Source organism: Columba livia, chromosome 1 (assembly GCF_036013475.1).
Source record: "Columba livia isolate bColLiv1 breed racing homer chromosome 1, bColLiv1.pat.W.v2, whole genome shotgun sequence".
Classification (NCBI taxonomy): Eukaryota; Metazoa; Chordata; class Aves; order Columbiformes; family Columbidae; genus Columba; species Columba livia.
In genome coordinates this window covers 102,616,601-102,636,120 of record NC_088602.1, presented here as the reverse complement: position 1 = coordinate 102,636,120, position 19,520 = coordinate 102,616,601, and the positions used below count along the sequence as shown (strand labels likewise).

The 19,520-nt window shown below is 38.1% G+C and overlaps 1 protein-coding gene across 24 annotated transcripts in view; it reads right to left on the bottom strand.

Annotated features, from left to right (window-relative positions):
* Nucleotides 1–19,520, bottom strand: part of DMD (dystrophin) — a 1,272,535-nt gene that overhangs the window by 361,694 nt on the left and 891,321 nt on the right. For all 24 annotated transcript variants that reach the window (XM_065049958.1, XM_065049956.1, XM_065049960.1 and 21 more), the window contains 2 exons: nt 13,243–13,344; nt 6,760–6,868 (listed from right to left, as the gene is read on the bottom strand). In XM_065049958.1, coding sequence (XP_064906030.1) covers nt 6,760–6,868; nt 13,243–13,344 — 211 coding nt within the window. The remainder of the gene's footprint in view (nt 1–6,759; nt 6,869–13,242; nt 13,345–19,520) is intronic.

Genomic DNA, 19,520 nt, shown 5'->3' with positions numbered 1-19,520 from the left:
TGCAAACTGCACTGTCACACCTGTTTATTACAGATACTTTCAAAGAGTAACCTACTGGGAGATCCATGAAATAGGATGTTAAATATAAAGTTCAAACCTTTCTTTTGATTTAAATCAGATTTTTGTGGCTTAGGTATATTTTGCATGCATTTTTCACCTGTCAGATAATCCAGAAACAAATCCTCACATCAAGATAGGCTATAAGGATCAAGATAGAAATTCAGAGAGTCATACAGATTTGCTTTTATAAACTTGCTTATTATGTTTTTATTCACACAGCTCTGAAGGCATAGTGTCAGCTTTTTATCTGGGCTCTTTTCATTACTTCTCCCTGTTGGTGTTGCAGCACATGCTGTGAATGACCTCCAGAGATTCCTGAAGCTATATGCAGAGAGCAAATTGAATCTGAAAGCTTTATTAGACAAGTTTGTCTTCAGCTTGTGTCTCATGTCAGCTGTATTGAAAAATAGAACTGCTTGTGAAACTGGGTCCTGACCTTGAAAAATCTCCAATCAAATGGTAACAGATTCAGTTTTGTACCATATTGCTCTTTGTTAGATGTGGCACATGTGTTAGGAGTGAAAAAGCTTCTTAATGAAAATCAGATGGAATAGTCAGGTGACTTCTTTCCTGAACACAATGAGGGAACTAGATTTATGGCAATATACACATAATATGGCCAACTCAGGTTGGCATCTGAACATCTTTACTATAGAAGCCTGTGAAGTAAAATGACTGAAAACCAAGAACATTAAAATTATATATATAAACCATTATTTATTCCTTCATCCAAAAGCAACCAAAAGAAAAATTAAAGACGACAATATATTCCTTTACTATTCCACTTTATATGAGAGTGAGTAAGGTTTGTTAGGCCAGCTGACTTAAGGAAGAGCCTACTCCAACTGCTCACCACTGATTCAAGAACTCAAGGTATTCTCTATAATACTTCCTTTTTGCTTTGTTCCCTGTTCATCTTTTCTCTCGCATTTTGTTTCAGTAAAACTATTCATAGAGTTAAACTGAATTATAACTAACATAATAATTATAACTAATTTCCTTTAGATTCTACCTGTCCAAGTATCAGAAACTATACAATTCTGTACATGGCAATTATTGGAAATAATATTTCTCTCTATTACAGCCCTCATGCTAGCGATCTTCTTTGCTGGTGTCCTAAAACTAATGTTAACTAAAATGGACTAGTGGCAGTAACGTTGCCTTCTACTTCAGTGCAGAACTACTTATCACAACAGATGCACGCTCCAGATTTTTAGCTGTTCAACTCTGTGGAGAGTGGTTCTGCAAAATTAAATCTCTACCTTGTCCCCCACACAGGCATTTTAACAGCTGATAGCACCATTCTTTTACATGCCGAATGTCATGCACCATGTATTTTTACATATCAACAAGTTTGCATTAGTATTGAAAACACTGTAGACATAGACGTTCCTAGATTTTTCAGTCTTCCCCAAGGAGTTATTTTGAGTATTCTTGATCTCAATTATACTATGCCAGCTGCTATAAACAATACAGACGCTCTAATATCTGATTTGTACATTTGTTTTTAATTTACCCTCTAAATACACATATTGTTATATTTTCAGGTGCACATAATGAAATGCACAAGGATTTTTAAGACTAGCACTTGGAAATTCTGAGAAACATAGTTTTGAGCTACAGCATATGTGTTCACTCAGGCACTGTGCATAATATATAAATAATGACTGTTTCAGAGCACATTAGCTATGAAATACTACAAAAAAGATAAGAGTATGTATTGAGTATTTTTGCCCAAAGCTAGTTGTTGTTACTTTGTTTCTTACATTTTGTGTAATTGTCTTTTGAATATCTCTTCAAAACAAATGGTTGGCTTGATTTTAAAGAAGCAGTGGGACAGTACATTATCCAGATCTGCAATCCACGGAATGAATACATTTTAACAAAACAAAAGTTTCATAAACAAAGAATCCTTCATCCCTACTTGAATATATTAAGCCAAATATCATCTAAGAGATTTAACAGGGAAGTCTTCGTAAAGCAGGATACTGCTATGACCAATCTGTTCATCTCTCTATCTTAGAATTAACCAATGTAGAATAATAGATCACTCAACTATGCATTTAATATGAAAACAAAAGAAAATTCCAGATGCATAAAATAGAGACACTCGCAATACGGAAGCACTTTCAACTTCTGAGGTAATGGGATTTTGGTTTTATATCTTATTTTATTTCATCAAGGTATTTTTTCACATACATGCTTTTGTTTGCTGCTAATTTTCTTGAAAAACCTACAGTCTCAGGAACTGTATATTTCTACTAGCACCAGTACATGTTTCCTTAGGATGCACTCCAAGTAAAATATTAAAGGACAAGCAAATGAAATTCTGTTTTCACTAGTTCCCCAAATTCACAGATAACATTATTTCAATTCAAACCCCAAAACTCAAGGTGGTATAAACTCTGGAGGTGACTGCTGTGAATCCTTTTTATATTCCCCAGCTGTTATATGGCCCAATGAGTGATGAGGTTTTATTTGGTTAAATCAGCAGCTCACAATCCTCATGTTATGACTTGCTTCTGGTGGACTCAGTCTGATACATCACTCCTCTCCCATTCTTCCTAATTCATTCTAAATCCTGAAAAGCCTTTTCTCCTGTACATGGAAGACCAGTCTGTGGCTCAGTGCCTGCAGTCTCTGACCCCTACTCCCAAAGCCAATTATACTGAAAGTACAGAATAGCTTTGATTGTATGCATTGGAAGATACCTAAAGCTGATGGCTAACGTTATGAGTTCTGGTGACACAGTATTAGCTTTCTTCAAATTCTTTGTATTAAATATATAATAACCAACAATGCATATAGAGCCTTTCTGTCAAATGCATGTCTAACTCTGCTGCAATTTGCAAAACAAAAAACATTCTATCTTTTTTTTTTTTTTTCTAGGCCTCCTACAAAAATTGCTCCAAAATAAGGCTTATAACTTGTAAAGTTTAAAGGGATAAATTATCCTTAATTTCAGAAGTAATTTCACCTTTGTAATTGCGGCTAATTATCACTCTACTTTTTTCTTCTTTTCACAGTCATTTTTTTTGTTTCCCTTGAGTATGTTTTTCATTTAAAAAGACAATAAATTGTGTAAAAATTCAGGGAAAAAAATGAAATTGATTGTACACAAAGTACTGTTCACTGAATAAGGTAAACAAACTGCAAGAGTAGCAATATAGCATACAGCTTACATTTTTATTAGCTGCACATGCAAAATGTAAAATTAGTTTATGAAGTATTTTCCACTGTATTCATTCACAGTTATTTTTAAAGTTTCACTAACTTCAAGTATAGCATGACTTAAAATAAATAAATTGTATTTTCAAGTATAGCTCTACATGAAAGTGGCAAAACTTTCCCCTAATGTCTTACTTGAATGAAGGCAAATAATGGAAAATGTCCTCTCAGGGCCAAAGTTGCGAATGCCTCCCACCCCACAGTGTATCCACAAAGTAAAACATATCTTTACCTAACTTATTATGTAAATGCAGCGGTAGCACTTCAGTACAAGAGAAGTCATATGAACGCTAACAGTGCTATTAAAATCTGTCCCTCCTATACAAGCACATTCTAAAACTGCATTTCTCTCTGCTTAAAATGTTTCCAAACTGCTGGCTAAGCAATACATCAAGGTATTCGGATAGAGACATTCACACAATTTCATGTTATCATGTCAAGTATAGATAGCAAGTGTGATTTCCTTCCTGAGTCATCTTGTCTTGGAAGTCAATCTTTGCTAAGTTTTTAGAAGGACCCTTCAGCTAAGCACATTTTCTGAGCTGGAAAAATAGTGCTTGTTCATTATGCCTGAGGGCACACTGGACTGGTGTGATATTAAGGATGTTTTTTAGTGCTTTCTCTGCCAAAGAAACTATAATACATGGACCTAGAAATAATTAGAAACAAGGTCCTTTACCTCTGTAACAGCCACCAGATGGTATATTTAGTAAGACCCTCTGGCTGAAATCTTGTAGCCAGATGAGACAAAATGATACCTGACAGGGCCATAGAGGTTAGCCAGTTATATTTTCATTCCCTGGTCTCAAACACAGACATTATTAAATTCAGATGTTCACAAAAGTCCCTATAGCATCAGAAAGTGAGTAACTATCAATAGAAGATACTGCCAATGCTTCACAGAGAGCTTCCAAAATAGTTCTGTGCATCTTTCTTTAAAAAAGACCTTTAATGAGATTGGTTAGATTTTGGGAAGCATGGTTAAAGCATGCTCTCCCATAGCCACTTGAAGACTCTATGCATATCAATGCATCGTTCATGAGAATCAGCAGCACAGAACAAATCTGTAAAAATGTCTACAACACAAGTGGTTAAAATAACTACAGAACTTAAAGCACAGCATGACATTCAACATCTTTTTTTTCTATCCCCTCTTTTTTTTTTTAACTAAATACAATAATACTTTAGTAACACATACCACTTTCTATCTTTACAGAAACCTGCTGTCTCAGCCTGGAGAAGGCTCAGGGGGTCATATGCATGTGCATAAATATCTGATTGGTGGAACAAAGAAGACAGAACCAGACAGTCATCAGTGATGCCCAGTGACAGGAAAAGGGGTACCATTCAAAAATTGAAACTCTAGAAAACCTACTAAAATAGAAGAAATTGTGAGAGTGGTTCAACACTGGAACAGGTTGCCTGGAGAGGTTGTGGAGTCTTAGAGATATTCAAAACCTGACTGGACATGACCCTGAGCAACCTATGATAATTGACTGTACTTTGATAAGAGGAATAGATGTCTCCCCTGGTCCCTCCTGAACTCTACAGTTCTATGGTGATACACCTATAATGATGTAGTTGCAGTACACTGACGCAAATAAAGAAAAAAATATTAATTAGCGTTAGAAGCACAGGTTCAAATTTTAAGTGCTCTTGGCAATAGAAAGAAAATCAATCTTATTTCCAATTTAATCCTTTATAGAACACCATTGCTTTTATTTTCTGCATGTGTAATTCCATCTGCTGAGTCTCAGAATTGTTAATGGTCAGAGCTTATATCTTGAATTAAGGTAAATGAGCAATTTTTCAATTCTTCAGCTAAAGATGAGTTAATATAGGAACCTATTGCACTACTCTGTGTTCTCTCTCTTGTTTCGTTATTACCATTTCCTTTGTAACAGCAAATACACAACTCAGCAACACTCCCTCCCACCCTGGAGTCTGACATAATCTGCTGACATGCAAAACTGACACAGAAAGCTTAGTGACCCAGCACAGAAAAAAATGATTCTACATCTCCTTCAGTTCCCCCATGTCATTCCATGAATTTCATAGCATGCCTGAGAACAAAATCCTGTAAAGCAATGATACTGCTGTACTATAAGTTTAAAAAAAAAAAAATACTATTGTTATTTAGCACTTCTTAGCAGATTGCAATGATTGCCACTGGAACCACAGCAGTACTAATGACTAAAACTAAGCAATAGTTCATATTTAGTAAGATTGAACATGTCATATTCAAGACATCTGCTTTGCTAAAATAGATACATGCTATTCTGGCAGAAGCTGAACTGACTTCTGGTACTGGATATTCTGGATCTGTCAATATGATGCAACTATTTACTTCTCTGTAAAAATATTTTCCTGCTTTGCTGTTCTAGAGAGTCACGAGTAGAATGTAGGGAATTCTCCAATTTCAGCTTTTCTTGTATGCTATCCATAAAAACATGTTAAAAGTAAGAGGGATCAACATCCTATAAGTAATCAAATCCCAGGTGAATACTGTAGCTGTATCATAGCCACAGTTACAGGCAATTCGATGGGGGTGTGGAAAATTTCTTTCTGCTCTCATATCTGATGAACAGCTTTCCAAGTTGTATGGGTGAGTAGCATTCTTCATACAAGCAAGTGAGCTAGTTCAATATCAAGTGAAAAATCTCAGAGGCTTTAGAAACTTAGAGTCAACTCAGTGATTCCATTGTGTTTCTTTTCCACCCATGCTTAATCACTACATTTCAAAGGAAAGCAGTGGGAAATAAAAATCCATTTATCAAGGAGATAAAAACGAGTTTGTGATCCTTGTAGGAAATCAGCAGGTGCAAAGAGATATGAGAAGAATCTAATATAAATATTACCTAAATCATCTAAATTAAATGGAGGTAGTCTCCTGTTGTGGATTCATGAACTCAAGACACCCAGAGACGTATATCACAGACTTACTGTTTAACTGCAGAATCACTCTTAGCATGTTGTCATATAACCTTTTCTATGAATAAACAAGCTTTATCTTAAAATAGTCTCAGTTCATTGGCCTATCATAAAAAGTAATTTCAGAATTTTGTTCTGTGACCAATTTACATCCACTTTACCTGTAAAATTATTATAATCTATTAATTTAAATAATTCTTCTTCCTTTGTAGTATTTCATCCATGAATATGCATAGAAAGTAAAAAATTCATCTCACCTCTTCATAGAATAAAGAAACAAGATTTTGAAACAGTAATAATTTAAAGAGCAGGCTGCACTCTTTTCATCAAATCCATAATCTGTCTTCTGGGACACATTACACAAAACAGAAAGGAAAAGATAAAAAAAAAGGTGGAATGCCACACTAACACACCTCCGGTTTACAAGCTAAAGCTGAAATTTGTAAGGCTGCAGAATGAATTCAGACCATCTCCAGTCACTTTCATTTTAATTCTGTGATTTGTAATAATTTCAAAATATGTATATACTGAAGCACTTACAGACACCTGAAGAGACAAGGCCAAATGCTCCTAATGCTGGCTTTTCCTTTAGTTGTTGAATTAAGTAGTTTATTGCCTTCCAGTCAGCATTCAAGTCTTCTAATTTTTTCTAGAATGGAAAATAAAAATATTAAATTTATAATACATAAATTAATGTAAAATAAATTAATTTAACTTTTTTTTTTTTTTCCTCCATCTGATGGACTACCTGAATAAAGAATAAACCAGAAAGGTAGAAACAGCAATTGATTTTCACAAATGGGAGAGAAGGATGAGTAAAATCCTTCCCAGTTGCACTGGAAAAGAGCTTTATGGTGTCAGGTTCCTGAAAGCATCTTTCCTCCTCATAGTTTGGCTGCTGAACCTCAGGGCCAGCTCTGAAACAGCGTAGCTGCCTGACGCTGACCCTTCCTGCACCAGTCTCAGCCCATTCCCATCACCAAGGCCCTACTCAGCTGCCTGGGGATGTGATTGACTCTGGTTTCCCTCAGTGGGCCTGATCCTGGTCCCCACCCAGGGGCAGCCCCCTGGCCTGCCCCCCAGCTTCTTGGCTGGGGGCAGCGGGAGGGGGCCTGGTTAGTGGGACCCCATCCTGCAACCCAGTGGGGAGCTCTGCCATTCCCTGCTCCGTGGTCAACAGGCCGGAACACCTTTTTAGGGAACGTAGGGTGACTTATTTTGAACTTACTGTAGAGAGGTAGGGAGTTTTATCACGACAAACCTGAGATGCTGTTTTATTACATGAAAATAGAAAGGTGAATTATGTAGTTAAACAACAACAAGAACAACAAAAAAAAACAAAACCCAAACCAAAAACCTTGTCAATAAAACTTCTGCAGTTTGTAATATCAAATGCAGAACACATTCTCCACCTATTAAAAAAACAAAAAGTCTTGGGAGTCTTCAGGGAGTCACAAACTTCAGTGTGTGGGCACTCAATCCTGACCAGTAATGTCTAATCTGTTACTTTTAAACAAAACCTAAGTGAAAGTCTCGAATGTGAGTTACATCCGTCCTCAGATAACCCTGAGAAGCAATTCGACCTGAAAATGTTTTTTCTACCCCCTTTTCTTCGTCACTGTGAGAACTGTAAAGAAAGATGAAGCATTGCTAATTCTATGCTGGCATCTCTAAACTCTTAAAATGAAGATTGCTTCTCCCTGATTGTCTGCTACAGAAAGAAGTGCAGTGTACCAGTGCCACTCAGGAATGCTTTTAGTATTCTTGTGTCCAACTCACAATTAGATATATATTCTAAATCACAATCCAGCCATGATGGAAACAGGATTCCGATTAAGAAAGGTACTTTAATTACCTAGAGTCTAAGACAACAGGGGTCAATAGGAGAGGGATAGGGAGCAATACTCATTAAATTGCAGTGTACACAACACACACTCGCCCACACACACAGACACTGAAGTAGCACAACTTTATACTGTGATGTGTCAGGGGAGCACTTCTAGAATTTGCCTTAAGCTTTGCCAAAAATACTTTAAATCTGCAAAGTTTTTTGTATCTGTCACCAATGGAGACCAGAATATTACCTGGTATAAACTCTGGACAGGTTTTTGTGTAAAAGCTTTTTGATAGGGCAGGAGTGAAAGGATACAATTCTGCATTAGGTAATAAGATAACTTTTTATTTTTAAGAGTACTTCAAAAACTGCATTGAAAAGAAAATCAAAAGTCAGGAATATCAGAGATTCTCCTTGACAACAGACTATGAGGACTAGGCAAAAAAAGCAATCAGGTATGCATGATAAATGCAACTTGTCATCTGACAATTCACAATCATATTTATATTTTATTTCTGTGTAGATAACAGACACACAGAAACATACACTTTTGACACATTTTAGGCCAGATGCTAGCGTCATTTTTTTTTTTCTTTTTTTCCTCCTCTCTGCCATTGTAGCCCAAGATTCTACTTCCAGAGTTTAAAATGCAAAGGACTGCTCCAATATATATTAATTCAACAGTAGCAGAGAGTGCAGAGATCCCTTAAAAATAAAATCTGGAGAGATCACACTATCGAAGTCTTGCTTCATTTTACAGTATATTCACATTAACTCAGGAAAGAGATAGGGATGGTAAAAAATAATATTGCTCCTCACTAGGAGTAACTGCTTAATCATTCATGTGGATGTGAGCTAAGGATTTCTTTCCAGCAATGACAAAATTTGAAACATGCCCAGCACAGAGATTTGAGAGGGTTATCTGAGACAATATCAACACCACTAATCAGACAGTAGCTAGTTCCAAACTGTTCTATCAGAATTATAGTTTGATCTAATCTTACACCTGTCATAAATTAGAGTTCATGCGTTAAAATCTTAACTTCTTTGAGCACAACCCTTTTGTTATAATTGCAACTCTAAGAGCTTTAGTAGCAAGAATGAACATCAGAATATGTTGCATTGAGGAAGACATTTATTGATTTATTGATTTCCTTTAAATGTCAGTACCATTGCAATTTAAGTGAGGCTAATATTCATACATGAACTAAACTCATCCTCAGCACTTAAAATAGGTAAGGGTATTTAGAGATAGAAATGACTTAGTCTTTTAAATGCAAGACTGAGGACAATGAAAATGAGTTCCTCACTACCTGCTCTCCCACCCAGTATGGGAAAGGACAAATTGAGAGCTGTGGCAAGGGAACTACAACTCTTCCACTGTCACAGAAATCCTTTCCTGAATAAACTGTTCTGTTCAAGTGCTGTTAATCATGAGATTAGGACTTATGTTCTTTCAATTGCCACTGTCACCAGCAGTAACCTCTCCCTCCCCCACCTGCAAAGGCTTTACAGAAATGTATTTCAAAAGCATGAAATCCATTTATTAAAAGTGAATAGGTCTGATTATTAAAGTGCTAGTGCTTAAAGGATCACACATCTCATTCTATTCTTGACTCTTGAATCAGCATATACTAGGATCTGATTTGCCAACAGAAATATTTTTATAGTCCTGCATTGCAAAATTCCAATATCAGCACTTTTAGTATGCTTAGTGAAGGTATGAAAATATACTTATGTCAGTGACATAAGTATGAGATAAGATTAAGTACGTGCCAATATAAACCCATGGGATTTAATTTGCATTCAAAACACTATAATGAGAGTATACTACAAAGGTTGCAAATATAAACAGTTAAACATTGGGAAATGTCAGAATAACATCCACAATGAACATTAGTTCAGATACAATTCACATAATTGCAGCAATATCTTTAATTCCCTGACACATAATGTTTTCAAGCACAGGAGAGGCTTGCAGTGTGCATTAATCTATAGCACCTGTACATCATTTATGGAAAAGAATGGGAAGATCTGTGGTGAATTAAGGAAATCAGAGAGAAAAAACAGGAAATTAAGACAATGGTGCCTCAGAGAACTAAATCTACCAAGTAGCCAAGTAAGGCTATGCAAGTACTTAATGCTTTTAAAGGGGAGTATGACTATTGAGTTGTTGCTGGTGGTGTAAGCGCTATCCATATCCTGTACTGAATTAGGCAGGGTTCAGCCCAAACCAAGGCCATCACGACAGCTTTAATTCAAGAATTTTCTAAAATTCTGAAGTGCTTAACATTGCAACTTTGCTAATGCCTTTTGAAAAACACCTTAGTTTGAGTAAAAATTATTTCTGCTTCCACAAAATACCTTTTGTGTAGAAAATTATTTTGACATTTGCTGAAAAGTCTATATTGGAACAAGTAAACAGCAGACAGTGCTGGAAGTTACTCATGAATAATGATGACAGAAGACCAGTTCAGTATAAATGGGTGGAAGATTAAGGAAATCTACATCATCAAGAAAGCAATTCAACAGTCCTGACAGTATAAATTCACTGTTTCATTGCTTACTGTACAAGACAGAGAGTGAACCAGAAATTAACTCCACAGGTCGTTCAATTAATTGAACTACAGAATGGAATTTTTAAAAGTAAAATGCAATTAAAGAGGGACTAGAAATTAAATAGTCACTACTCCACAATTACTTCCCTGCAGACACATTTTATATTGTCAAATCTACATCGCTAGGAATATCATAATTTTTATTTAAGGAGTTATCTTGTTCCAATGCATCTGATAGAAATTGGCAGGTTTCAGTGTCTTCGATGTGAACACTTAAAAGAAAAAGACACAGACTACATTTCTATGTCAGAAGTTTGGCCTAAACAGAATTGTTTCACACCGTTTATACTTCTGTCAGTGGTATGTAAAGCAAGCACTATTTCTTCTCCATGAAAATGTCAACACTCATTTTGCAATTCTTTATATGCAATTGCGAAAATCTAGAAAGCTCAAACCTCTAGTTTTTTACTGTTTAAAATGCTTTTCTTGTTAAAATGTGGAGGAAGACCTCCTAAGACTGCAGCTGAAGTCATATGAAATCAGTAAATGCAGTTGTTGCAGAGTGATTTTTGTTCCATCATCCATTCAGAATGCAGATGACATGTTTCAGTTGCCAACAATACTAGCACTGTGTTAGCTGAGGAAAGCACCCAACACAGAGTCAAAAGCTTTGTTTCTGCCCATTCTTAGTAGCACACTACTTTTAAGTCACCTTGAGTTCACCTCTTTTAGTGTTTTATCACTGTTTAGGAGAAGCAACCATCAAAAAAAATAAAAAAGTATAGATACTGCAACGGCAATGTGCACTTGCAGCCCAGAAGACCAGCTGTATCTTGGACTGCATCAAAAGCAACGTGGCCAGCAGGTCGAGGGAGGTGATTCTGCCCCTCTGCTCCGCTCTGGTGAGACCCCACCTGGAGTCCTGCATCCAGCTCTGGAGCCCTCAGCACAGGAAACACATTGACCTGTTGGAGAGGGGCCAGAGGAGGCCACAAAATGTTCAGAGGGCTGGAACACCTCTGCTATGAGGACAGACTGAGAGAGTTGGGGTTGTTCAGCCTGGAGAAGGCTCCAGGAAGCCCTTATTGTAGCCTTTCAGTACTTAAAAATGGCCCATAAGAAAGATGGGGACAGACTTTTTAGCAGTGCCTGTTACAACAGGACAAGGGGTAATAGTTTTAAACGAAAGGAGGGGAGGAGCATACTAGACATGAGGAAGAAAATTTTACAATGAGGGTGGTGAAACACTGGAACAGGTTGCCCAGAGAAGTGCCTGGAGACATTCCAGGCCAGGCTGGATGGGGCTCTGAGCAACCTGATCTAGTTGAAGATGTCCCTGCTCATTGCAGGGGGTTGGACTAGATGACCCTTGAAGGTCCCTTCCAACCCAAACTATTCTATGATGATTCTGTGATTCTATGAACTCTTAAAGATTTCTGTTCAAGAAAAAAAGAAAATAAACCATATAATTCTTAAATATCTATTAATTTCTGAGGTGAAAATAAATGCATTTGCAGGCCTCTGTGATGGTGATCTGTTGGCGGGATTTACAAGTAATTTAGAGGAAATTTTGTAAAAGTAATAAAATAGTACTCCAAGCATAGCAAGAAAATGGAGATGCAAAAACAAGCAACTAACTGTAGAGGTCACCTACAGACATCTTAATTTTGTGAGGAAACCTTTTTCTGTAAAATGAGGTTGTTGAGTTATGTAGTTTTGGAAAAGCTCCAAATACAATGACAAAGTTTACTATCTCTGCCCATTGAAAAGCAATTGCAATAGACAGTATAATCAGTAAGCCACTATTACAGTTTCTGGGAACTCTTAATCACCATGTTCACAGATACTTTATTAGCAGTTATAAAACCAGAAACCAGCTCAAACTCTCGTTGATCTACTAGTGACCTTACTAGTTTGGTCTCCCAAAAGTAGCTGAACCACATGTGACAGGTTGCTTGCTGATTATTTTCTGCTTCAAGATTCTGCAGGAAGGTCTACATAGTCTTTAGGAAACTGAGTATAAAATTTCCCCTCCAAACTGATTTCTTTGCTGGGGAAAAGTATTCTGTAGTACATTTTCCTAAAAGAGAAGTGTTGGGACGCATTAGACTTTTTAACAATGTATCTTCTGTTCCAAAACCGGATCAAGTCAGTCATTCTAGATGACTTTTGGCAGAAAAACTGAGTGGGAAAATTTTGCATTTCCATGTCTTCTTTCCTTCACAGTGGGAGAAAATTAAAGCAAAAGGCCCTCTTTATGACTTGACTCTTACCTTTTCTAGAAAACATGTTCATTTTTTAAAATTGACAAAATTTCTGAAATAAGGGAATTTGAAAACTTATATGATGCCATTAATTAGGCACCAAATATTAAATTTGCTTTCAGTGTGGATTACTCTTGAATAGGTAGAACAACCTTAATGTCAAAAACAATATTCCCATCACAATATGCAAAAATTTTCCAGCTAGCAACATTACATTTTTCCTGGCTATGTCATCACAGAACAGAACAAATGCCATTTGCCAAGTTCTTTCATTGATTTTAAACAGAGCACATCAAGGACAAGTGTACAACAGGGGAAGCATAACCCATTATGCAGTAATGGATATTGCTAAAGGTTGCTTCATTACCTTTACTGGATGAGTGGCTGGTTTTTCCTTATATAAATGACACCCTTTAGACAAAACCTCTTCCACATTCGGCTGTTTAGCCTGCACTGCTGCTTCAGTTTCCTGAAAAATAAAAACACATGCAGTAGAGATTAACTGTAGCATAAGCAATAAGATTGAAAAGTCCTAAAGCTCCATGGAAAGCTGTAAAATACCAGTAGATTAGTTTCTGCTCAGGAGTGGTTTCTGGGGAAACTTATGGATAGTAGCAGCTAAGGACAAAGAGGGTCACGAGAGACAACAAAAGCGAAGAGGGATGGAAAAGAGTAATGCTAGCAAAATAAATAGTGATAGGTCACTTCATCCTAAAAGGTTTTAATAAAACTACTATAAAGCTGCCATAAATTCATACTAGGAAAGACAGGCATGAAGAATCTCATTTAAGCAGCTCTGTACTTTTGTCTGTTTTGTATTACCAGCAGATTAAAAGTACACTGGTTAACATTTTGTTCATACAGTACATGACATGAAAACCATATCATGAGATGCAACAATAATATTGAATTTAGGAAAATTAAAAATATTAATAGATAGCTACTATTACTAGTAGTAAACTAATACTTATCTAGTAAAGCATTTACACTAATGAATTAAAAAAAAAATCCGCAGTAGTAGTGACAGGGAGGTACAGGGAGTCACCTACCATTAGCAATGACAGCCTACTGAATAGGCAACAGCATATTCTCTAGTAACATTCTTTTTTAATCTGGAAAGGTATAATTCATGTGCCAACATAAGGCAACTCATAGAAACCCTTCCTAACATTCAGGAGCTTCATTTCATCAGGCACTAACCAAATAATGGTTGAAGCACTGCATATAGATTTAAAAAAAAAATCACTGAAATGTGTAAAAGAAAAACTACATTTGGAGTTTGAACATTCATATTGTTTTCATTTTTTCAGTTATAACAGGGAAAAAAAAAAAAAAAGAGAGAGAGAAAAAGAAAAATTCCAGGGTTATCTCAGACAGTACAATTAACTGCCTGGTTTATTTTTGTTTTCCTCTCTTCAGTCTTCTCCCACCTATTTTTATAGCTTGATTACCTTGTTCTAACCAATATCACAGCCTATCCACTGACTCTCCAACTTGATTTTCTGTCCACAGCCTCAGTTATCATTAGTGTGACAGCAGGCAAGATTGTGTGCCAGGCTTGTCACTATCTGATCTGACACTTCATTTCATTGGCAGAAATCTGCTATTCTTTGGTCTGCAATAAACTTCTTGAAATCTATGTAATTTTTAGTTTCAGAAAGGGGCCATTTTGCTCCTCTGTTTCAACTCAACATAGAAAACATTTCTACAGTGCTGCCTGAAATTTTACTTGCAAAACTTTATGAACAATCAGTAAAAACAAAGTGTTGATAAATTCGCTATCTTTTCCCATTTGCCTTTTCAACTATTTTTTACCTATAGCAAATTAAGTGAATAAAAACTTGTGTCATTTCTTGCAATGATATTTGAAAGATATTTGCATTTAATTGCTTTTTATTAGTCATTTCAATATTCATGAGATATAACTTTAAGGATTCATAGAGAATGAGCACCGAAAAGCAATGCAAAACCTTTGCAATATTTTATAATCACCAGGTATCATAAGAAATTCTGTAGCAGGAAAAACTTTACAGCTCCCAGCAGAGTCCAAGAATACAAAGATCACTATATGTGCTGGCTTAACCTGCAGCATGGCTTTACCTTTGAAGTGGATCTCTCTGTCTTCCCCACTCACTGGGTTTTGGTTTCCACCATGGACTTGGTTGGGAACACACAAACTGGTTTCTTTCAGGCTGGAACCAGTGTGGAATGTGAGGTCTAGGATGGCACCTAACACAGTCCCAGATGCCTAGGGAACTACCAGCCTTGACTGCCCTTGTCCAGCTCCCAGCACAGCTCCCCTCACTCTGACCATGGCCCAGGACCACACATCAGCCCCCCGGGGCCATCAGCTCCTGCCCCAGCAGTGCTGCAGTAGGGCCAGTCTTCAGCCCCCTACAGTCCTGCCCTGCCTGGTCACGGGTCCTGCAGATCTGGGCCAACCCATGGGCCCATGTTCACCCCAGAGAGGTGCCCAATGCCCAGGGCTGAGGCTGCCCTGATGCCTCCTGGCTGCCCTGCTCCTTGCTGGGGGCTGGGATGGGCTCAGGCCGCCAGGGCCTGCCCTGAACGCCCCTCAAAGGGATCCCTCCAATGGTCCCAGCAGCTGCGACAAGGATGGAGCAAAGCTGAGCACTTACAGCTCCCTCCCAGGTCATCGTCACCACTTCCCCTTGACATTTTCTAGACATGAAGAAAAGCAGAGGCTCTTTCAGAAGGTTCTCTTAAGTTTTGTCTTGTATTTGATCTGGCTGGATTGGTAATAACAGTCATTAACAATAACAGTACAAGTTCCACAATCAGGAATTGAAAATTTAAACAGAGAAGAACCTGTCTAGGGAAAGCACTCCAGACTAATTAAGAAGACTATTCATAACAGGAGTTACTACTCAAAGTCCTGTAGCTGTAACAAAATTTGGCTGCTCAGTATTTATTTGTACTCTACCTTTTGCATTGAAATTCAAATCATGATTTACCATATACCAACACACAAATAAGCTAATTCTCCTTGTAAAAATAAGAGAAAAATAAAAAAAAAGGCAAAATGAATGATTGATGGTACCATGCAACTCTACATTCTGCAGAAAATAAGAAAACATTTAATGATCCTTTTCATTGTCATTATTTTATGCTAATACTGGTATACACAAGACACATAAGAACTAAGATGATCCATTTGTACATATTATATAAACATTTGAAAAGGTATTCTTTATGGATTCAAAAGCTATTTGTTCCTTATGGATAGAATACAGGTATAATTTTCCATAGTCAGGTAACTGAAATGTAATGTGTTTAGCTGTTAAATCACCAATTCCTCCTGCTCTACAATTTTCTGGAGTTACATGAAGTAATCTTGTGTAGTCTAATATTTCAAAAATCAATGGCCTTGACCTAAACTGAAATGCATTGTGCAAGTCTATCCAATACAGCATGACGTTTCATTTCAGATTTATGTGGAAATAAGAACAGAGATAAGAATGCAGGGGAAGACATTCTCAGTATTTCGTCATTCATTTGGACACCGCTGAAATTAACAGATATCTTGTATCTTAGACCACCAACTACTTTTTGACTGTCACACAGTAATTCCAGTATCATCTAAAAAGATCACAAAATGATTTAAACTAAGTGCACACCTGATATTAAATTGCTGCAGTAACTTTGAGGGAGCTCTTTGCCCAGTTCTCCAACTGATGGGATAGCCCCTTGATGAATTCTGTCCAGTGAACAAGTTTCCAGCAATTTCAAATCCATTTGCTAGGTGATACCCTATTAATATGGGTCGACAAGCAATGGAGTTTTTTCAGGATACTGCTCCATCATTTAGTTCCCAAAAAGAACAAAAGAGTAATGACTGTAACATGTCCTTCAATGGTTTGCTTGCCACAAAGAGACCGCAGTTACTATCTAGCCTATGCAGAATCCAGGAGAAGAGCACACTCCCAGAGCAGAGCCTGACATCTGCTCTTGATCACAAAAGCCAAGCTGCTACTAAAGCTAATAGGAATTGTCCATGCTCATGTCCATCAGTTTTTAGATAATACCAGAGCAGTAACTTTTTAGAAGTCCTGACTCAAGCTCATTGACTCCTCTGCCACACTCACTTTGCTTGCTGCGGGAGGATGCCTGTAGGGCAGACACAGAACTGTTTCTGGGAGACAGAGCTGACACTGCTGGAATTGCACAATTTATGAAGTGCCTGTGAAAGGAATGTTACTTCTGGGCTGGGTGATGAATATGCTAATTAAACTTTTCACACATATGGCAAACTAAAATACATCATCATTGGAAACTGCTGTTTCTCAAACATATATAAACAACAAGAATCAGAGGCCACCTTTTTTCTATGACGTATCATCTATGAATTTTCAGCGGTGTTAAAATGGTGTTTCTGAACCGATGAAAGCCTGCTGCTGAATAAGCCACATTGGCTTCCGCATTTCCCACAACATGGCAACTCAACCTGCTGAAAAAATTTACAGGCAAAAAAAGTGGCAGAGACTTGTCTACAGCCCCATCTGGACTATGAAAGTCTGTTGATATAGCTCAGAACTTAGAAAATTCGTACTCCCTAGCTGAAAGCAATATATTGACTAAACCTCTGGTGGTATGGCAATGGAATAGAAAGTTTGATGGCTTGACATATGTTATTTCAAGAGATGGTAACTCTCCTAGCAGACACAGACAGGCTGTTTAACATATGCTACATATGTCATAGGAGGCCCAGACATTATCTATAAAAGTATCTGCAGCATTTCAGACTATGTGTTGGTCTATATTAAGAAATCACAAGCTGTGATTCAAAATCTCTGGTAATGCTGGTAAAACTTTTGGGGTCAATTCCCCAAGGAGATTATGTCCATGGGACATTTTCTGCAGGGACAGTAGGAGAAGCTCAGGCTGATTAAACCTGTGTCTTAATGGTGAAGAACTATGCAAAAATGAAACTTAATCACAGAATCATAGAATAGTTTGCATTGGAAGGGATCTTCAAAGGTCATGTAGTCCAAACCCCCGTTATTGAGCAGGGGCATCTTCAACCAGGTCAGGTTGCTCAGAGCCCTGTCCAGCCTGACCTGGAATGTCTCCAGGGATGGGGCATCTACCACCTCTCTGGGCAACCTGTGCCAGTGTTTCACCACTCCCATTGTAAAAAAATTCTTACACATGTCTTGCTTGAATCTCCACTCCTTTAGTTTAAAATCATCATCCCTTGTCCTATCACAAGTCACCTTCAAATAAAAAAAAATTGCTTTGAAATTAAAATAGAGACTTCTTTTAAAAGTCATAACCTCTTTTTATCATGTTTGACCAACCTGATAGCCTTCTATGATGGTATGACTGGCTGGGTAGATAAAAGAAGAGCAGTGGACATAGTCTACTTTGATTTCAGCAAGGCTTTTGACACCATTTCTCACAACCTCAAAGGCAAGCTCAGGAAGTGCAGGCTGTGTGGGTACACGGTGAGAGGGATCATGAACTCGCTGGATGGCAGAGCTCAGAAGGTTGTAATCAATAGTACGGAGTCTGTTTGGAGGCCTGTAGTTAGTGGGGTTCCCCAGGGGTCAGTATTAGGTCCAGTCCTGTTCAGCCTGTTCATCAATGACCTGGATGAAGAGACTGCATGCACCCTCAGCAAATTTGCTGATGATACCAAACAGGGAGGAAAGGCTGACACACCAGAAGGCTGTGCTGCCCGTCAGCAACACTATTGGACAGGCTGGAGGACTGGGCAGAAAAGAACCTGATGAAGTTCAACAAAAGCAAGGGTAGGCTCCTGCACCTGTGGAGGAATAATCCCAGGCACCAGTACAGGTTAGGGGCAGACCTGCTGGAAAGCAGAACTGAATAGAAGGACCTGTGAGTTCTGGTTGACACCAGGTTGACCACGAGCCAGCAATGTGCCCTTGTGGTCAAGAAGGCCAATGGTATCCTGGGGTGCATTAAGAAGAGTGTGAGCAGCAGGTTGAGGGATGTTCTCCTCCTCCTCCTCCTCTACTCTGCCCTGGAGAGGCCGCATCTGGATTACTGTCTCCAGTTCTGGGCTCCCCAGTTTAAGAAGGACAAGGAATTACTGGAGGAAGTCCAGCGGAGAGCTATGAAGATTATTAGGGGCCTGGAGCACCTTTCTTATGAGGAGAGATTGAGAGAGCTGGGTCTGTTCAGCCTGGAGAAGAGAATGCTGAGAGGGGATCTTATCAGTTCTTCTAAATATCTCAAGGGTGGATGTCAAGAGGATGGGACCAGATTCCTTTCAGTGATGCCCAATGATAGGATGAGGGGCAATGGGCACAGACTGAGGTATAGGATGTTCCACTTAAACCTAAGGAGAAACTTCTTTACACTGAGGTGCCAGAGCACTGGAACAGGCTGCCCAGAGATGTTGTGGAGTCGCCTTCTCTGGAGACATTCAAAACTCACCTGGACACATTCCTGTGCGATCTACTCTGGGTGGACCTGCTTTAGCAGGTGGATTGAACTAGATGATCTCCAGAGGTCCCTTCCAACCCCACCCATTCCGTGATTCTGTGCTTATCAGGATGGTACATTAAATTAAGATTAAAGAGAATTTATTCACAGGAAAACAGAAGCAGTAAGCAATTTCCCTTCACTTTACTAATCAAGACAACACAGTGCTATCTA